Here is an 18,604-nt window from a genome sequence, read left to right as displayed (position 1 = left end):
GTAGGACCATACCATGTGATAGATATCTGCAGGCGTGTCTCGGCTTTGGGGGCAACTAGGGCTCTGCAAATCCCCTGCTCAATGAATCCTATCAGGGGTAAGGTATGCACAGCGAAGGTAGTAGAACTGAATTAATCGCAGTCTTGCTGAGATGGCGATTGTTCAAGGAGCCATGAGGGCGTCTCTCCAGTCCTCATCCTCCAGGGGGCCCAGCCATCTTTCCCACAGAGCCTCAGTTGATCTAGATTAGTAGGCGAGTTATTTACTAGAGATCTGTAAATTTGGGAGACTCTCCCTTTCCTTAGGGCTCCCATGAGAAGCTTGGTCTCCAAGGGGCTGAATTCCGGTGTTATGGTGCCCATGGGGATGAGTGGGGGCAAGACGTGTCGAAGCTGCAAATATTTATAAAATTGCGCATGGTTGAGGGAGTAGAAACCTTGCAACTCTTGGAAGGTGCAGCCCATCCATAGTTTAACCATTTTTTCTCTAGGCTTTAGAGGGGCAGGAAGATCTATACAAATCCACCATCCACAAAACTGAACGCCAAAAGGAATCAAACACCCTAGTTACAGTATCAAACATTCCTTCTTGCTTAACATTTTCTAAAACGAGTTTAAAAGGTTTATAATAGCCACACAAAGATCTTTAATCCTTTAGCTACTGCGGTGTCTGAACATCTCTGTGCCGGAACATTTTTCAAAAACTCAGCATGAAGTTTTTGAAACTCATGTACCTCTTTAAACTATAGTTTTTGTTTTTCAACAGCACATTCAGGACTGTATATTGGTGCAAACCCTGCATCAATATCATATTGCAGTCTCAAGATATATTAAAAATTGTGTCTATTTTCCTTTTTTAACACATTTGCTCAATATTTTGTTTAATTTCTCAACTGGAAACGCATAGATGCCAGAACGCTAAGCAAGGGAAAGTTGCCCTGAATGTCTGGAGTGCGGCAATACTAAATATGTGTGGATTTTCTTAGAGAATGTATTCTGCACAATCTATTATGTAATATTATTGCAGTTCATTCTGTTCTGACAGAATCATTGTTTAACGTGCACTATTCATTTGATGACAGATTTCAAACTTTAGACAATATGTGAATTGTAAAACCTATATATTTTTAAATTATGAATGAATTACGAAATCTATTGGTGCAAGCCAAACCTCTCTTGCCCTCAGCGGGTGACAAACACAACACAATGAACTAGATGTTCAGATTTGTAGCATTTTTTCCAAAACATCAAAATTCCCTTAAGTCGTGTGCAAAATCATATCCCTGCCAAGAGCTGACCCCACAATGTCTTCTTTTGGATCTCCTAGAGCATGGGGTGCCCAACAAGTATGGGTTTTCAATGGATTACTGTGCCCACAGGCGATAAACTAGGTGCAGTGTATTTTGGAAATTTGGCAAACCGCTAAACGAGAAATCCTGGCTCAGGCTACCAGTCTTTTGTTCACAGTATCTCACCCCTGAGCTCTGCGGAATCAGACCATAACATATACTGTTAACATTTACACATCATAAGGTACCCATTGTTGAGTACCAAAGCCTACTTCACGCTGTCTGTCTATGCGCAAGATCAAGACATTATTCATAATTTCAACCTTTTTGTCCCCAAAAAACAGTTATTTCCTTAAGTCTTCCTCACACAGAAACATATTCTTCCCAAGGCTTGCCCCAAATCCCAGTGTAGGTTTATATGCGCAGGAGTATTTTCCATGAGTTTGAGCATGGTTTCACATTCTACACATCACAGAATGTTTTTTGTGAGATTGGTTTGGGGATGTTTGCCGCATTTGGATACAGCATTAGCGGACACTACGGGGGACACATGCATATGGCTTGGTCTGAACTGGGGTGGCGAAGTGAGCTAAAGAACGATAATGGATTCAACCCAGATCGAATAGTGACAGGAAGGGGGAGGGACACAGGGGGCGGTCTGAAAAGTTTCAGCGCTCCGTTAATTGTCTCTGGGTTTCCTTTGTTCGCCCTAAGTTGGAAGGGTATGCCCAGACGAGGGTCCCTTACTCACTTTGCCACTGGATTCAAGCTAGCCTGGCTGATGAGGGGTGTTACCCCGAAACCAGTCCCAGGATGCTTGTTTCCAGTCAAGGGAAGATCTTGCTTGGCAGTTCGGGCTGACTGTTCCCATGAGGCACAGGGTCAAGACTAATTTGCATATGCCTTGGTCTGAACTGGGGTGGCAAAGTGAGCTAAAAAACGATGATGGATTCAACCCAGATCTAATAGTGACTGGGAGGGGGTGGGGGGGGTCTGAAAAGTTTCAGCGCTCCGTTCATTGTCTCTTTTTGTTTACTACGGGAAATAACGAAACCCCGACAATGCTGAAATCTAGGGCACAGGAAAATCAATAGTGATGTTGCTTGCATGAATCACATGTTGTATTATACAATATCCCCTACAAATTCCAAAGTATGGATACAAACATAATCATAATATCCTGACTTTTCTAGTGACCCCATACCTCTCCCGATAACAGTGCATCACATGGATAGGTCAGCCCACCGCACGAAAGAGCAATAGGCCAAAATTGTGAACATGTGAAGACCACAATGACATTATATTGACTTAACAGGAATTTGGACGGTTCCCATCCTCTATGACAGGCCCAGCCACGGTAGAGATACTTTTTCATTGTGTGAGAACACTTGGGTGGGTGAAGTTTTGCCGTTCCTAACACATTTCGAAACATATTGTCAGAGAAATGTGAGTAAATACTATTTTTGAACTTCGGTTTATCCTGTTCAGGGAATTTTTGCTCTGGGTAATAAAATAAACAAGCATTTGCAATGCAATAGGTCGCGCATTTGCGAGAGTTTGAGCTAATGGCATTGTAAATGACAATGCCTTTTTTATTATGTGTTGGTTTTTACAAACCGATAAATAAAAGGCAGTGTCATTTACAATGCCATTAGCTCAAACTCTCGCAAATGCGAGACCTATTGCATTGCAAATGCGTGTTTTAGGACCTGTGCCTGTGTGGCAACAAATGTTATTTAAATCACACAAAAGACGTGTGTATATTTCAATTTGAATAAATGATTAGGTGTTGTAAACGAGACATTGCCTTTAGGTCCGGATATTGCAGATGCTATTCCCTCCAATTATGCCATTCTTCGTCAGGATAGAGTTTCTGGCAGGGGTGGTGGAATTGCAATTATTTACAAGAATGCATACACTTGTAAATTGGTAGATGCCACTCAAAAAGATTGTGATTCAGCCCTATTTAAACTGTCCATTACCCCCCAATTCACGCTGTCAGGATTATTGGTATACCGTCCCCCTGGGACAGCGAGCTCATGGATAACATCATTACCGGATTTCTTAGCTCCAGTAATGCTTAAAGCGTCGAATTTTACGATCTTAGGGGACCTAAATATACATCTAGACGACCACGAGTGCCCTTATAGGAATCAGCTTCTCTCCATCCTGGAAGCTTTTAATCTTCAACTTCAAAACACAGGTCCCACACATTGTGCCGGTCTTTATTGGACCCGATTCTGTCCAATCTGTCTTTAGACTGTTCTCGTGAAGCCCTACAAATTGCCTGGTCCGACCACTTAGCTGTCCCCTTCTCCTTAGATATGGCTGAAACAGCAATAAGACCTGAGGTGGAAACTGCGAGGCCAGCTCGGAATTGGGGGAAGATCAACATGCCAGAACTCAATAAGCTGTTGATCAAAACACTCCCGTGCGCTGAACTACCAGTTGCTGCACTCAATTGCGCCACTGAACTCTGGCTAACTAATGCTGTCAATTTGGCGCTACCGATGACATCGAAGTCTGCACTTTCACACCATCCCCCGGCTCCATGGTACTCGGAACAACTTAAAAGCCTCCGCTCACAATGTAAGACCTTGGAGCGTAAATGGAGGCAAGGCTATTCCCCTTCACGCAAAGTCATATATAAAGAAGCCTTGAAAAAGTACCACAATAGCTGTAAAACTGCTAAAGCAGATTACACTAAAAAAACAGTGACTGATGCACAAAATTGCCCAAAGGTGCTATTCTCCGTTGTTAAAAAATTGACTGGTGCAAATTCTACTCCTCCCCCTCCGGCACTTGATGCCACCCAGTGTCAGTCCTTAGCAGATTACTTTATAAATAAAGTTGATCTTATCTACGACCATTTTACTACACTCCCAGGGACTACTTCCACTGCCCCTGATATGGTCCAGGTACCGGAGAATACCGCCATTGATGCAGTAATCACTACCTGGCAGCCTCTAGATGCCACTTCCTTTATCTCCTGTTTAAATAGTGCGCGATCGGGCTCCCCACGGGACGCTCTCCCGGCCAAAATACTAAAACAATTAGATCCCCTCACTCACCCCATCATTATCAAATTACTAAACGCTTCTCTGAGTGAGGCCCATGTCCCCCAACCTTGGAAACACGCCATGGTTGTACCTTTACTGAAAAAATTGGGTGCAGATTCTTCCAACTCCGCCAATTTTCGCCCTATATCTTTGTTGCCTATCTTTTCGAAGATACTGGAGAGACATATAAATTCCCAGCTTTCTAAACTGGTCGAAAACACTGCTTTTCTCCATCCTTCTCAGTCGGGCTTTCGGCCTAGGCACTCAACTGAGACAGCCCTCCTGGGGGTAACAGAGAGTCTTAGGCACGGTGTCGATCAGGGAAACACCATGGCGCTCATCCTGCTGGATTTGAGCGCAGCCTTCGACACCGTGTCGCATTCCATCCTCATTGACTCTCTGAAATCTCTAGGTGTGGCAGGCCAGGCCCTGGCCTGGGTGGTGTCTTTCCTTAACGACCGAACCTTTCAAGTGTTTTCTTCTAAAGCAGCTTCCACCATCTGCCCATCTACCCGCTGCGTTCCCCAAGGTTCAATCCTTAGCCCTTTATTATTTAATATTTATGTTAAACCCTTGGCAACCATAGTTGAACAGGCTGGGCTAACCCTGTTCTCCTACGCAGATGACACCCAGATTGTCTTCTCCCTATCAGGGAGAGACGAGAACAATATCTCAGCACTCAAGTCGGGCCTCATTCTTGTGGCCGACTGGATGCGGAGAAACTGTCTCAAGCTGAATGGGGAGAAGACCGAGGTGGTCATTCTAGGTCAGAACAAACATCTCTGGGGTCCCCGCCATTGTCCCATCGAACTAGGAAATGCGCCAACACCATCTACTGCAGTTCGTAACCTGGGTGTCGTTATTGACGACAGGCTAACTATGAGGCAACAGGCTACTAAGGTTGCAGCCATTTGCTTCTCAACGCTGCGGTGGCTTTATAAGATTCTGTGGATGCTCCCCCTCTCCTCCCGCAGAACCGTAGTCCAGGCACTTGTAACATCACGCCTGGACTATGGCAACATTCTCTACTTGGGCGCAGATGCCACCATACATGTGCTTCAGGTTGTGCAAAATGCGGCTGCGCGCCTGATAAAGAACGTCCCTAGACGCACTTCAGCCACTGCCGCCTTGCGTGACCTTCACTGGCTGAGCATCCCTGAACGTGTTAAATTCAAGGCACTCTGTTACATGTTCAAGGCCAAGCAGGGCAGCGCCCCAGCCTATATTCAAGGGCTGGTAAAACCCTACAGACCCCTGCGCTCACTAAGGTCATCGGACACTGGCAACGTCACAGTGCCAAGATGGAAGCTGACAAAAATGGGAGGCCGCTCCTTTTCTACTTTGGGCCCTAAATATTGGAACTCGCTCCCACTGGCACTAAAATCAGAGACCAACCTACTCCGCTTCCGTAAGGCTCTGAAGACTCTGCTTTTTACTAAGCGTGGCCAATAGTCGGTTGTGGCCTCAAGTCAGGTGATGCACCCTCCTTTCTTCTATAGTCTATCCCTGGCGCCGGGATACCCATTGTGGGTAGCTGTGCGCGATATAAGCTTAAATAAATAAAATAAAATGTAGGTGGAGCTAAAACTCCACATTTTATTTTCAGAAAGGTAGCCACCCTAGTGGGCAACACAGCACTTTTGGTAGCACGGGGACAACTGTGCAGCAAAGGAATGCGAGCTGACGTTTTATGAACCCCGGTATATTCCGAAAATAAACGCAGCGGCAGAATGTTAACACCCAGTAATTAACGGGGGTCGTTGCCTGAAGCTCCCTCTCTGGACCCAAGGCCCGTCCACAGCAGCAGTGCTAGGCCAATCTGCTTCGGGCCTTTCATTTAAATGCGAAAGAATGCAGCCTTGTTTATGTAGGACCCGGGCCAGGCCGGCTCCTCTGATAAGCCGCTCTGGGACATTGGTGTCTCCCGTCTGTGCGGGCTCTGGGACCACATTTCACAGATACTTAGAGCAAAGTAAACACAACCTTCAGCTTGGACACGGGAATGTGTCAACTTTATTCACTCTGCCTCGGACAAGGGATAATGGAAAGTATCATCAAACGCTCCAGCAAAATAAAACAAGTAAAAAAATAGAGTGCTAACAATAAAATATATACTACAACATCCAGCATGCAAAGCAATATGCAAATGGGCGCTCGACTATTAAGGTCTGTGCACCAACATCACTGTCAGTAATCAGACAAAGTGGGGAGCTGAGAAAGCAGTTAGTGGAGCGACGCAAGCCCTGATTAAGGACTAAGTTTAAAAAGATGTGAACCAATAAACTGTTGCAGTGAAATTCAGGGGTAGTGTGGGCCCAAACTCAAGCAAATAAACCCTGGCCCGTGCATTTGAACGCAAAAACAAACAATGTTGCCGTTCCACACAGCGCATTGCATGGACTTAGCAAGCAGTGAGATACAATGCGACGTAAATTGCATCTAATGTTGTTAAAGCCAGTTTAACCAACACAAGCGAGGCGTTCCTTTTACAGAAAATGCAAAACTATGACCCGACAGTCCGGCGAGTTTTAGAATAGATTCTGCGCATGAAAAATGACACACACACACACACACCCACACACCTTGGCAGGTAGGTAAAGTAAGCTGCCTGAGAGACAAGTTAGGGGTGTTTGTGAGCTACGTCACTTGGGGTGTCGAACAGCATCTCCCTGAAAAGCCGCAGTTACCTGCTGGGTAGGGCAAAGTACTTTAAATGGGCAGGTACTGAGCGTTACTGAATACCGACACAGCAGTATTTCCATTTAACCGACCGGGGTAGGTAAGATCCCGACAAGAGAAAGAAGGGCTCAAAATAGAAGGAGGGAAAGACTTGACAGAGAAAGGAAGAGAGCCACCGGCTGGAAGGGGTGAATTTGTTTAGAGTCAAACAGGGGGAGGAAGGTCAGATTGAGATCTGGGCACCGAAAATATGGCAGAAACTGGAGTGATAGAAGCAGAGAACATACAGGGTAGAGGGAGGGGGGCACTAGTAGTAATGGAAAGAAAGAAAATGGATATGGGATGAGACCTACGAGAGAGAGGATGTAGCGAGGTTGTGGAAGTGAAATTGATGGGCCTGATAGTGAGCGCGAGAACAAGAATAACCCTGCACTTTCGGGCCTAGGGAGCCCTCGCCCCGCTTCACGGTCTAGGCCTCTCTCCCCCATGCCTCCACGCCCCCCTCTACCCACCTGGGAGGCATGTCCCGCTGGCGCTCGGCGATGAGGCAGCAATTCTTGCACCGACAGTCCCTCCACATGCAGAAGCGCTTTGTGGCCTTTGAGCGGCGAGGCGTAGCCATGGTTCCTGCAGCGGGCGCACTTAGGCAGGCGCGGGTACTTCTTGCCCAGGGCCCCCAGGGGTCTGGGTGGATTGGTTTGCGGATTTCGGAAAAGACGAAGGCTCTGTGGATGATTGCAGGACGATTTATTACGATCTGCCTACTGGTGTCTAGTGCCCACATCTTCGTCTAAAGTGGTTTACATAATTTTATATCCAGTGGACATTAGATTACAATACAGATTATCTTGGTCTATAAACATCTCTACTACGTGGCAGAGCGGATTTACAACTACACGAAGTCTGCATCACCCACATCTTAGATTTTTCGAGACTTAAAAAAAGACTCGGCCAAGGCCTACATCAAGTTATTACAAAGACATCTGACATTTGGGAAGGCGCCATATAGACTCTTAACGTGGAAATTTGACTTGGAAACATTGCTTTCCAGTAAATAAGCCCTGAAGAAGTCCCAACGGGACGAAACGCGTCGGCTGTACGGTGTTAACGATTGAAAATAAAGATTTCTGAAAAAACAAGAAAAACATCACCTTTCCGCGATTCATTAATAATATTGTGTCTTGAAGAATATTGTGGTGCACCTTTGCGGTTGTTCATCTGTATTTCATTCCCTAGGGCATAGGCACAGTAACGGTGGGTGCCAGACAGTGTGCACACAAACCCCTATTGTAATTTGAGGGGACTATATATTTGTTTGGGGAGAAAGGAGGTCAGGTGCTGTTAGTAGGAAGGGTCCATCGTTATGCTTCACTTCTGACCCCCGGTGGCATACCGCCACCATGGGCTCCTCCGCCAGCACCCCCAGCCTTGGACTTGGAGAAGGGCTCCTCGTTGGGCATCGCCCCTGCTCCCAGCACCAAGTGCCCCCTTTCTCCTGCACCCCTCTAACGGTAAAAGAAACACGATGCTAAGCACTAAAATGGACCAGCTCAGGGCTGCAACAACAGCGCTGTCCTGGCGGGCAGTGCTGGGCGCTGTAGTGGGACAGGCTGCTCCCCGGGGGCACGCACTGCTCTCTGCAGGCAGGAAGGGCCTTGTGCTCTGACCGTTGGCTGCATAGGGAGCATGCCCGGGAGAGCGGGGGTGTTCAGGTGCAAGGAGGAACTGGAAACGTTTCTGGTAACCGGGAGAGTGGTGGCTGAGGAACAGAGAGGTGGGGGGAGGCCTGTTCCCGCCTCCCCCACTTTCACTTCCCATTGCACCTGCCTCTTACTCTTGCGACCGGCAGGAGCTTCTTCAAGGGTGTTGCTGTGAACTGAGGCCTTCAGGTGCATACGTCCTTGCTGCCGCCATGTGAAGCGCTTAAAAAATATATTGGTAAAATGGGGGCTAGTCACAGAATCCCAGCCTTTTAGAAAGCCTGGAGTGGTGCGCGCAAGCTATATGGTTTCAATTATCGCGCCCTTGTCTGGGCAGGATAATTGAATCTATATGGCAGCAATGCGTGTAATAAACACCAATAGGCCATGGGCGGAGTTCTGCACCCGCCTTCGGCCTATTGCGTGCTCTATTACAAACAAACACGCAGGCAAAGGCCAATAGCAGGCCACAAAAGTAAAAACACACGCACGAGCGTGTATAATTCCAGAGTTCATTTATGAAACCCGGACAAAAGTACTCCCGCTGCGCGAGCACTGCTGTGCAGTGCATCGTTAGGCGCAAGACCTAAAAATGATGTCCTACTCGCATGTCATCCTGAACATCTCTAGGTATACAGTGTTCAGAAAAGTCTAGGGTTGGAAAGTTTACTTCGGAGTCCGATGACATCAGCCCAGTTGTCTGTTTCTGTCCCCCAGCTGGGACAAGTGTGCTAATGGAAATTCTTCTGAATCTAAGAATGAATGCAATCATTTGGGCCCCCGCTGGGGTGCAGATGCATAGTTGTGTGTAGCTTACTGCTTCCAATGTCTGTACCCCAGCAAGGACTCTGGTGCGGTTTGCGTATTTTGTGAGACAAAACAAATCCAGGCAGTGTTTGGACAGCACACAGTGGAGCAGATGTGTATTATTTGACAGAAACTTACAAATATTGAAGTTTTACCTGGATTTTCTTTCCAACTATCAATATTTTCCCACTCTATAGAAAAACTCTACTAAATGTCACACTGAGCTGAAAAACATGACTAACAATTCAAAACATTCTAACCATTACTTCTGCCATATTCCTGCTATTCTAGCTCAATTGACACCTGAATGGATAAAACAAAAAAACTGACATTTGTCCTTGCTAAGGTATTTGAAAGTTATATTTATAATTAATTTGTACAGGTGAATCAGCGGTAAAAAAAGATCCAGCACAACTGCTACATTGAAATTTAGAGCAAGGTGCAGCTCTGAAACAGCCATTCTGCAAATCATAGATCAGGCCTGCTGAATTCTGCCGGATATATTGGCATCATCATTAAATTTGTCGATCATGGAATCCACATTGAGAGATTGCTTGGAGGTTTAGGACAAGTTCCTGAATTGGTATGTCTCATCTTACAATGCAATCACATTGGTCGTTCTCAAAACCATTCACCTCCTTTCATGGTGCCTCTCAGGGATCGAGTCTATCATTTCTGGTCATCAATCTAAATCCTGAACCCCTCTGTGACCTTTAGTAGGACCCTAGCATATTACACCACCAAAAACACAACTGCACCAGCAGATTTGTTTTCCCGGGTATCCTCTACGTAGATAACACTTTGGACAACATGGAAACCTATATGACCCATCATCATTTAAAATGTAATCCTGGCAAAACAAGTTTCTACTCCTCATGTTGGCCCATCACATTATCACTCCCAATCAAATCTGCAGTCTTTATTCTTCACAAACGTCCCAAAAACATAACAAACATGTCAAACAAACTCTTATCACCAGCTTAGAGTAATTTATGGAATAAATCCATTCATTCCTTAACATAACCTTAATGAACTGGTCCAATACCTAGTCTCCTAAACTTAAATTATGGCAACTCTAAAAGTTAACTTCGCTCCGTTAAAGCAGACCTTCACACGTCAGCAAAATGAATTTCTGCTAGTAAATCATTTTATCATATAACACTATTGCTCTTTTCTTTATGAGAAAATCCCTTCGAGGGGAGATGCATATACTCGTTGGTCTGTTTAGTGCTCAAACTTCTATTCCCATATTCTGCTATCTTCTGGTTTGAAAACCGAAATTTGAGGGGGGTGTCGGTGATTAAAAAGCTCAGGTGCAGACTCTTAGAGACTCCCATTTTCACCCCAAAAAATCTTTGCATAAATACTTCATTTAATGGGGACTCAAGTCTGGAATTCCATGCAATCCATCCAGTCGCACCTTTCCCGCATTTAAAACAGACTTAACATGTAATGTTTAATCAGTTGTATCTTTTGTCTCACTGCACTCATCTACGGTTTTGTTCTGCCCTTAGTCTCAAGGACATAACATACTTTTCCATTATCTTTACCCTTTGAAGCTTTGCAAAGTGCTCATTCAAGCAGGAAGATCTGTCTGCTTCAGCTTTACACACATTGCAACTGTGGTACATACTATTTTTTTTCCAAACATATTTTAATTAGATTTTTCATCACTGATCACAGTACGCATTGACTTATACTGCATCCAGTAGATCATTTAAGCAGCAGTTACACTATGACATTATACTATTTATGTTTAAATTGCCTTGCTTTATATTCCTTGTTGGGGATATATTTATTTGCTGTCATGAATTCTACAATTTATTTTTTCCAACTTCCTTCATATAGAAGCTATCCACATTTGTTGCAAATAGTTGTACATATGCCCAATTTGTAATGCATGTTGTTACTGCTTTTACATGTAAAATGCTCGGAAACCCTAGGGACTGGTAAGCACTATATGAAACTGCAAAGGTTTAACTTTAAAAAAACATTAGATCTACTCACTAAAATTCCCACTTTCGGTCAAGGGATTTAGCCTTATTTCACAATAGTAAAGTCTTCTGTAGTCTCTCAGTATCATTGAACCGAAATGATGAAATGGCATAGTGACAGAATAGCTCTAACTACAGCCCTCAGGGTATCTTCTTGAATTCCTCATTACAGCCCAGACAGAAAGAACCTTGGGCAGGCTTCATACGGGCTACATCAGGTTGCAGGTACACCTTTCAAAACTGGAGGAATCCAGACATGGAATGTTACTATGCATGTGTTTCACTTTGGTAATGTCAATATACAACACATAAAGATGCCCCCAGAAACGGGGGACAACTGGACTCAAAGTAGAGACGGACCAGACTCCTAATGAAGGAGACACTTTTTGTTCGCCCGAGGAAAGCCACTGATTACCATTTGTAACAGTGAGGATGAACTGCAAGCAGGCCTAAATATATGCCGAGATGGGTGCCAGATAGAACAAAAGTGATTGTATTTAATATATTGACCTACCTTTAAGGTCTATTACTAAACTAAACTAAGCTATTGTTAAAAAAACAGCAATTTTGTAAAGATTTACAGAGCAAATAGTGTGCTGATAAAACGTATTTCATAAGTAGGATGTAATTCAGCACAATTAGCACAACTTGCTAGATTTTTTTATTTTTTATTTCTTCTGTTAGGGCATGGTAAGTCATGTACACAGCGACCAACTCTTGCAGGCTTTAAACTACTGAGCTCTCTATCTGATGCTGGCATTGCCTATCTAACAGACCAGGTGAAGTCTTCAACCATCATCCGAGAAACTGGACATGTATGATATTCATCATGCAGTGCTACCATCTAGACCCAAGTGAAAGCCTTCCTAAATCCTCAAGATAATATGGATAGAACAGGTTTTAGTTTTACTAGATTTAAGGAGATGCTGTCCAAGATATTGCAATTGATTTGAACAAATATGCCGTGTCTTTAAGTCACTAGAGAGAATTTGTAATCTACAGCACATCATAGGTACAATATATTTCTGGTGACAATTTCTCAAATTGTTTCCCAATTAAATCCTAAAGATAGGGTTTCACCCAAAATAATCCTCAAACAAACCTAAATTCGGTATAATGAACAGGCTGAGTGATAGCATTCTAAACACAGATTACACCAATGTGTATGTTACATGCGTGTCCTTAGATTTCCTGCAGAAAAAGCAGCAAAAGATTAGATATCTGGAAATGGCAATTAAAGATTCCCCCAGTCCCATTTTATGTAAAGATTTACAGGAAGCACAGTATCTACAAACATTACGAAAGTAAGGCACAAAATGAACAAGGAATTTTGAGACTAAACTTCCAAAGAAGCATACGCACCTTGGCTCATATGCGCCGATAGGAATAGCTGCAAGGTCGAAAGGTCCAAATCTCTTCCCTATCTGTTCAAAGGCAGCGCAATAGCCAGTGTCTCCGGAAAAGAAGAAGCGGTTGCATGGCCCAAGAACAGACCAGCTGCCCCAGAGAACCTTGTTGTCATCAGTTGCAGTCCTTTTGCACCAGTGCTGAGCAGGGGTAAACACAAAGGTAACTTCGTCATGGCCAGGAACACAGTTTTCTTCCCACCAGTCCAGTTCAATCACATTCACACAGCCGCAGCTCTGCATCCAGTCCAGAAGGCCCAATGGTACAAACCACCTCAGATCCCCGCCAAAGCGTTGATTTAGGCCAACCACAGTGCTGTAATCCAAATGGTCATAGTGGTTGTGACTGATCAGGACCGCATCAAGTTTTGGAAGCTGCTCTAATGTGCATGGTGGTCCTCTATATCGCTTTGGCCCCATAAAGCTGACTGGAGACGCCCGATGGCTGAAAACAGGGTCTGTGATGAAGATCAGCTCATCCATTTCCACCAGTACTGTTGCGTGCCCTAGCCAAGTTACACGGATGCCACTGTTAGTCTTGCCAGCGAGCTCTGGCTGCTGAACAAAGTAAGGTTCTAACACTGGAAGCTCCTTGTCTAATTCCTGTGAAAAAAGAAAGAAATTTCATTACCGGGTCTTACTCCATGTTACATTTTGTGTTAAGCTAAAAACAGGAAATAACACGTGGACACCTGAGAAACAGACACACTACTTTATAATCAAAAATCGGAATTACTGCACTCCAATATGTTACTGTTAAAATTGATTTTAATAGAAGGCATGTATGATGTAATTAGAAATAAAATTGTTTGGTTGTTCCCTCAAGCAATAAATACTAGATCACAAGACATCAGCTATTATCAGGAACTGCACATTATGAAACACTTCCGTTTTGGCGGCATATGAAGCCCCTTGCCCTCCCCTCTCTGAGTGTCAGTGTCCCCACTTACATTGTGGAAAAACCACAGTACTACTCCCTCCAATCTCGTAATATTCTAGAGTCCCCCACCAGGTTCCCTGCTCTGAAGTTCAAATCACTTGAGAGCTGGTATCAGAGCCCCCTCTCCATTGGTATGCAACACTACTTTCTCCAAGTGTGGTACATCAACCTTCTCTCATCTTGCAAAAGCATCTCAAAGAAAGATACTCATTTCAGACTTAAATATAGACAAAGCTGGTGAAACGTGTGTTTGTCGTTTTGCTTTTTGGGAGTTTTATTTAGTTTCCTATTTCAGTTTCCATCTCTGAATTTGGATGGTTACTAAATTCCTGAAAGCAATAACAAAGTAGACAACTCTGTTGCAACAGGCTATTTAGCAGGAGGCATGTGCAAGAATGGCAAAACGTTAATTAAATGCACCACAAATAACAATTATTTGGACTAACACCACACAGACCAAAACAGCTATTATTTCCACGTGTAATCACATGGTTGTGGGTTCTAAAAATAATTATCCCAATTAAAAAGGTTTCAGGTCAGAGTTCTACGCATTACGTGGGCAAGATTAGAGCAGAAAGGGGACCCATATGGAACCACCTAGCTTTATCAATGATACCTTATGTTTTATATCACATAAAACAAACATGCTGGGATAAAATGAAATAAGCAAGTATAAACATTAAAGTCGATTAAACAATAATAACAGCTTAGTTTCACAGCTTGTCCTACGAAAGAGCCGTCATCAATAAGTCATTATGTTTACATTTGTACATAATAGTGATCATATTACTAGTGTAGAGTGATGAAATCTATGTCGTTAATTAACCCTTAATTAATTCCCATTTAGGACTATGTGAATTCATGTTCAGAAGTACAAACCTACTACACAATTTTATTGCTGAACCATAAGAGAACGGAACAATTGAAAAATACCGAGAAGAGGTGGTCAGGTCCTCCATTTTATAAAGGGGTCCTTGTCTGAATTTTTCCATTTGACTTTACCTGGTGGAATATGCAATAGAAAGCATGATTTTATGGTTTAGAGAAACCATTATTTAACGGTTTATAGAAACCATTATTTTACTGTTTAACCACCGATTACTATTATATCATGTCAGCCTAGATGACAAATGTTTATATTATACCTCTGGAAAGAAATAGGACACAGAAGCAATATCATGAGAATACTGTATTCCTTTGGTTCTCTATAATGAAAACAACGGACAAGTTATTTTTTGTAGTGTTCTATTATGATCACTTATACTAACGATTCCAGGAGATGAAACGTATAAAAAACAGACTGACGAACAGCAGGAGGACCTCGACACGCGGATAATTACCCATATACATGTAGATAGAAGGAGGATAGCTGTGTGTGTTTTTAACATATCTGGTGCAAAATATAACATCGCCTCCTCTGGGCCTGAAAAACTTTAATTACCTACTGTTTTATAGATTCAAACAATGACTTCTCCAATTTAGCTGTCGGCAAAGGATACAAATTAATGTGACGTCCTTTTGTTTGCACATACAATGGATTAGAATTACTTTAACCCAATTAACTAATCGCTTACTCCCAGGCAGACAGAGAGCTCCCTTTTCCGCTGGCATGTGTTAAGACATTGCTGTAATAAGTCCAGTACGACTTTTCAGTCCTTCTTGAAGTGCAAATTCATTCACAGTAACCAAGTGCTGATCCTTAAATTAGAGTTTGACTATTAAGCCTCTAGCCTGCCGTCATCCAATGTGCAGGTGGTGTGATGCGGGTGGAACCCTCTCCTGAACAGAAGATCCCAGAGCAGATTACAGTCTGGAGACCGGGATTGGTACATTTCCTATGTGCAGATCATAGCAACGACATCATGGAAAGCTGAAATATGTTGTATCTCCTGGTCTGACCATGCCGCAGTCCATTTTAAAATTACTCTAGCCCCCCCCCCCTCCTAGACCTTGCAAGGTTAAAATTCCACCCAGAAAGATCAGGAAATGGAAAAGCATAGAAGGTGAGGCTTGAGGGCTTATTGAGAACCTCTATGACTCCCCTCATAGGAAATGTGGAGGAAGCCGCCACAGCCTACACTAGTTGGCTGGAGGCAGCATGCATGCAACTGGCACTCCCAAAAATGTATCATTCCACGCGCTCCTGCCCTTCAGCCCCCTGGTTTTCAGAACAGATCAGGGACCACAAAGCTCGCTGTAAAAAGTTGGAAAGATCTTGGCGGAATAACTATAGGGAGGCGGATAAAAAACTACTCAACGCTGAGCTGAGAGCATACAAAGAGATGATCCGAATGGCTAAACGTGCGTTTTTCACCAAACGGTGGAGATACTCCCAAGTCGTCAACTGTGTGAAAATTTGGCAAAGTTCTTCCTGGGAAAGGTGGAAAAAATTTTCTACTCTCTGGATAACCAAGTCAGGACTGATGCCCCAGAGACTGATAGGAAATTGGAAAAATTACTCAATTTCACCCCAATCAGTGAGGATGAGGTAGTGACCCGATTACAAAGGATAAAATCAGGCTCCCCTCATGACCCCTGCCCAGCCACTATTGCAAGATTAGCACCCTTTACCATTGCCGCAGGACTTACCCCACTGTTCAATGTAATGCTGGATAGAGGGGAGTTTCCCTTACGGTGGAAACAAGCATCCATTCTACCCCTTCTAAAACAAGCACTGGCGTTGCCAATAGGTCTCGCAGTAGGAACGTTGGAGCTATTACAATTGCAAATAACAATGCCTTTTATTTTCGTTTTCATTTTAAAAACATAAAGGGCTTTGTCATTTACAAAACCAATAGCTTCAACTTTCCTACTGCGAGACCTATTGTGCACTGCACAGTATGGGTGAAAGTGGCACTGCGTGGGTGTGAGTGGCTTTGAGTGGCGTTGCGTGGGTGAGTGGCGTCGCATGTGTGAGTGTTGTTCCGTGGGTGAGTGGCGTTGCGTGGGTGAGTGGAGTTGCGTGGGTGAGTGGCGTTGCGTGGGTGAGTGGCGTTGCGTGGGTGAGTGGCGTTGCGTGGGTGAGTGGCGTTGTGTGTGTGTGAGTGGCGTTGTGTGTGTGTGAGTGGCGTGTGTGTGAGTGGCATTGCATGGGTGAGTGTGGCGTTGCGTGTGTGAGAGTGGGCTTGCGTGGGTGTGAGTGGCGTTGTGTGTCTGAAAGTGGTGCTGTGTGGGTAAAAGTGGCACTGCGTGGGTGTGAGTGGATTTGCGTGAGTGGCGTTGCGTGGATGAGTGGCGTTGCGTGGGTGAGTGGCGGTGCGTGGGTGAGTGGCGGTGCGTGGGTGAGTGGCGGTGCGTGGGTGAGTGGCGGTGCGTGGGTGAGTGGCGTTGCGTGGATGAGTGGCGTTGCGTGGATGAGTGGCGTTGCGTGGATGAGTGGCGTTGCGTGGATGAGTGGTGTTGCTTGGGTGAGTGGCGTTGCTTGGGTGAGTGTGGCATTGCATGGGTGATAGTGGGCTTGCGTGTGTGTGAGTGGTGTTGCGTGTCTGAAAGTGGTGCTGCGTGGGTGTGAGTGGCTTTGCGTGGGTGAGTGAGTGGCTTTGCGTGGGTGAGTGAGTGGCGTTGCGTGGATGAGTGGCGTTGCGTGGATGAGTGGCGTTGCGTGGATGAGTGGCGTTGCGTGGATGAGTGGCGTTGCGTGGATGAGTGGCGTTGCGTGGATGAGTGGCGTTGCGTGGATGAGTGGCGTTGCGTGGGTGAGTGGCGTTGCGTGGGTGAGTGGCGTTGCGTGGGTGAGTGGCGTTGCGTGGGTGAGTGGCGTTGCGTGGGTGAGTGGCGTTGCGTGGGTGAGTGGCGTTGCGTGGGTGAGTGGCGTTGCGTGGGTGAGTGGCGTTGCGTGGGTGAGTGGCGTTGCGTGGGTGAGTGGCGTTGCGTGTGTGAGTGGCGTTGCGTGTGTGAGTGGCGTTGCGTGTGTGAGTGGCATTGCGTGTGTGAGTGGTGTTTCTTGGGTGAGTGGCGTTGCTTGGGTGAGTGGCGTTGCTTGGGTGAGTGTGGCATTGCATGGGTGATAGTGGGCTTGGGTGTGTGTGAGTGGTGTTGCGTGGGTGAGTGGTGTTGCGTGACAACTGCAATAATCTGATCTTCTATGTTTAAAAGCTTCTATATGTTAAAGACGCTTAAAAAAATTAAAAAGTTTTTCTTTATCATAGTGTTTGTTGTTGTTTACGCGCCAACCATTTTCAGGGCTCGGCTCGGCTCGTGCATGGTCACATTGACTCCTCAAACTCTCGGCTCGCCGCTTAATTTTGGGCTCGCACATATCCAATTCTAACTACAACCCCCAATTCAAACGTGGGCAGAGCAACGCGACACTTAAAGCAAGCCCACGGAATGGGACAGCGCTCCTCAGCAGTTGATTACAGAACACATCCCCCGCCCTCATGTGTCTGCTTTAGGCATAGGCGAGGGACAAGGATAGGTTATGCGAGAGCGAGGGAGAGAAACGGAAATATTAGCTGTGTTTACGTGAGAGAGAACCAGAGGTCGGGAGATGGGAGACAATTTAAGAAGGGGCGAATAGAATATGAGTAGGAGAAAGAGGGGCAAAGTGAAACATAACAGGGACGAGGAGAGAATGGCATGGGAGAGAATGAGGAAGCAAGCAACGGAGGCATAAGCCTAACGAGGGACAGCGGGAGAGAAAGTTGAAGAATATAAAGTGTTACAAAAAAGTGGAGACAAATTAAAGGGGCAAAGAGAGCGAGATAGAGGAGCGGGAGAATGAGTTAGATA

General features: G+C 45.0%; 1 protein-coding gene across 1 annotated transcript in view; it reads right to left on the bottom strand.

Annotated features, from left to right (window-relative positions):
* Positions 1 to 18,604, bottom strand: part of NAPEPLD (N-acyl phosphatidylethanolamine phospholipase D) — a 155,583-nt gene that overhangs the window by 24,696 nt on the left and 112,283 nt on the right. Inside the window, exon 3 of the mRNA XM_086967340.1 lies at positions 12,890 to 13,536. Coding sequence (XP_086823466.1) covers positions 12,890 to 13,536 — 647 coding nt within the window. The remainder of the gene's footprint in view (positions 1 to 12,889; positions 13,537 to 18,604) is intronic.

Source organism: Lissotriton vulgaris, chromosome 1_1, assembly GCF_964263255.1.
Source record: "Lissotriton vulgaris chromosome 1_1, aLisVul1.2, whole genome shotgun sequence".
Classification (NCBI taxonomy): Eukaryota; Metazoa; Chordata; class Amphibia; order Caudata; family Salamandridae; genus Lissotriton; species Lissotriton vulgaris.
The sequence above is the reverse complement of the archived record's forward strand: the minus strand, read 5'-3'. Positions and strand labels throughout refer to the sequence as shown.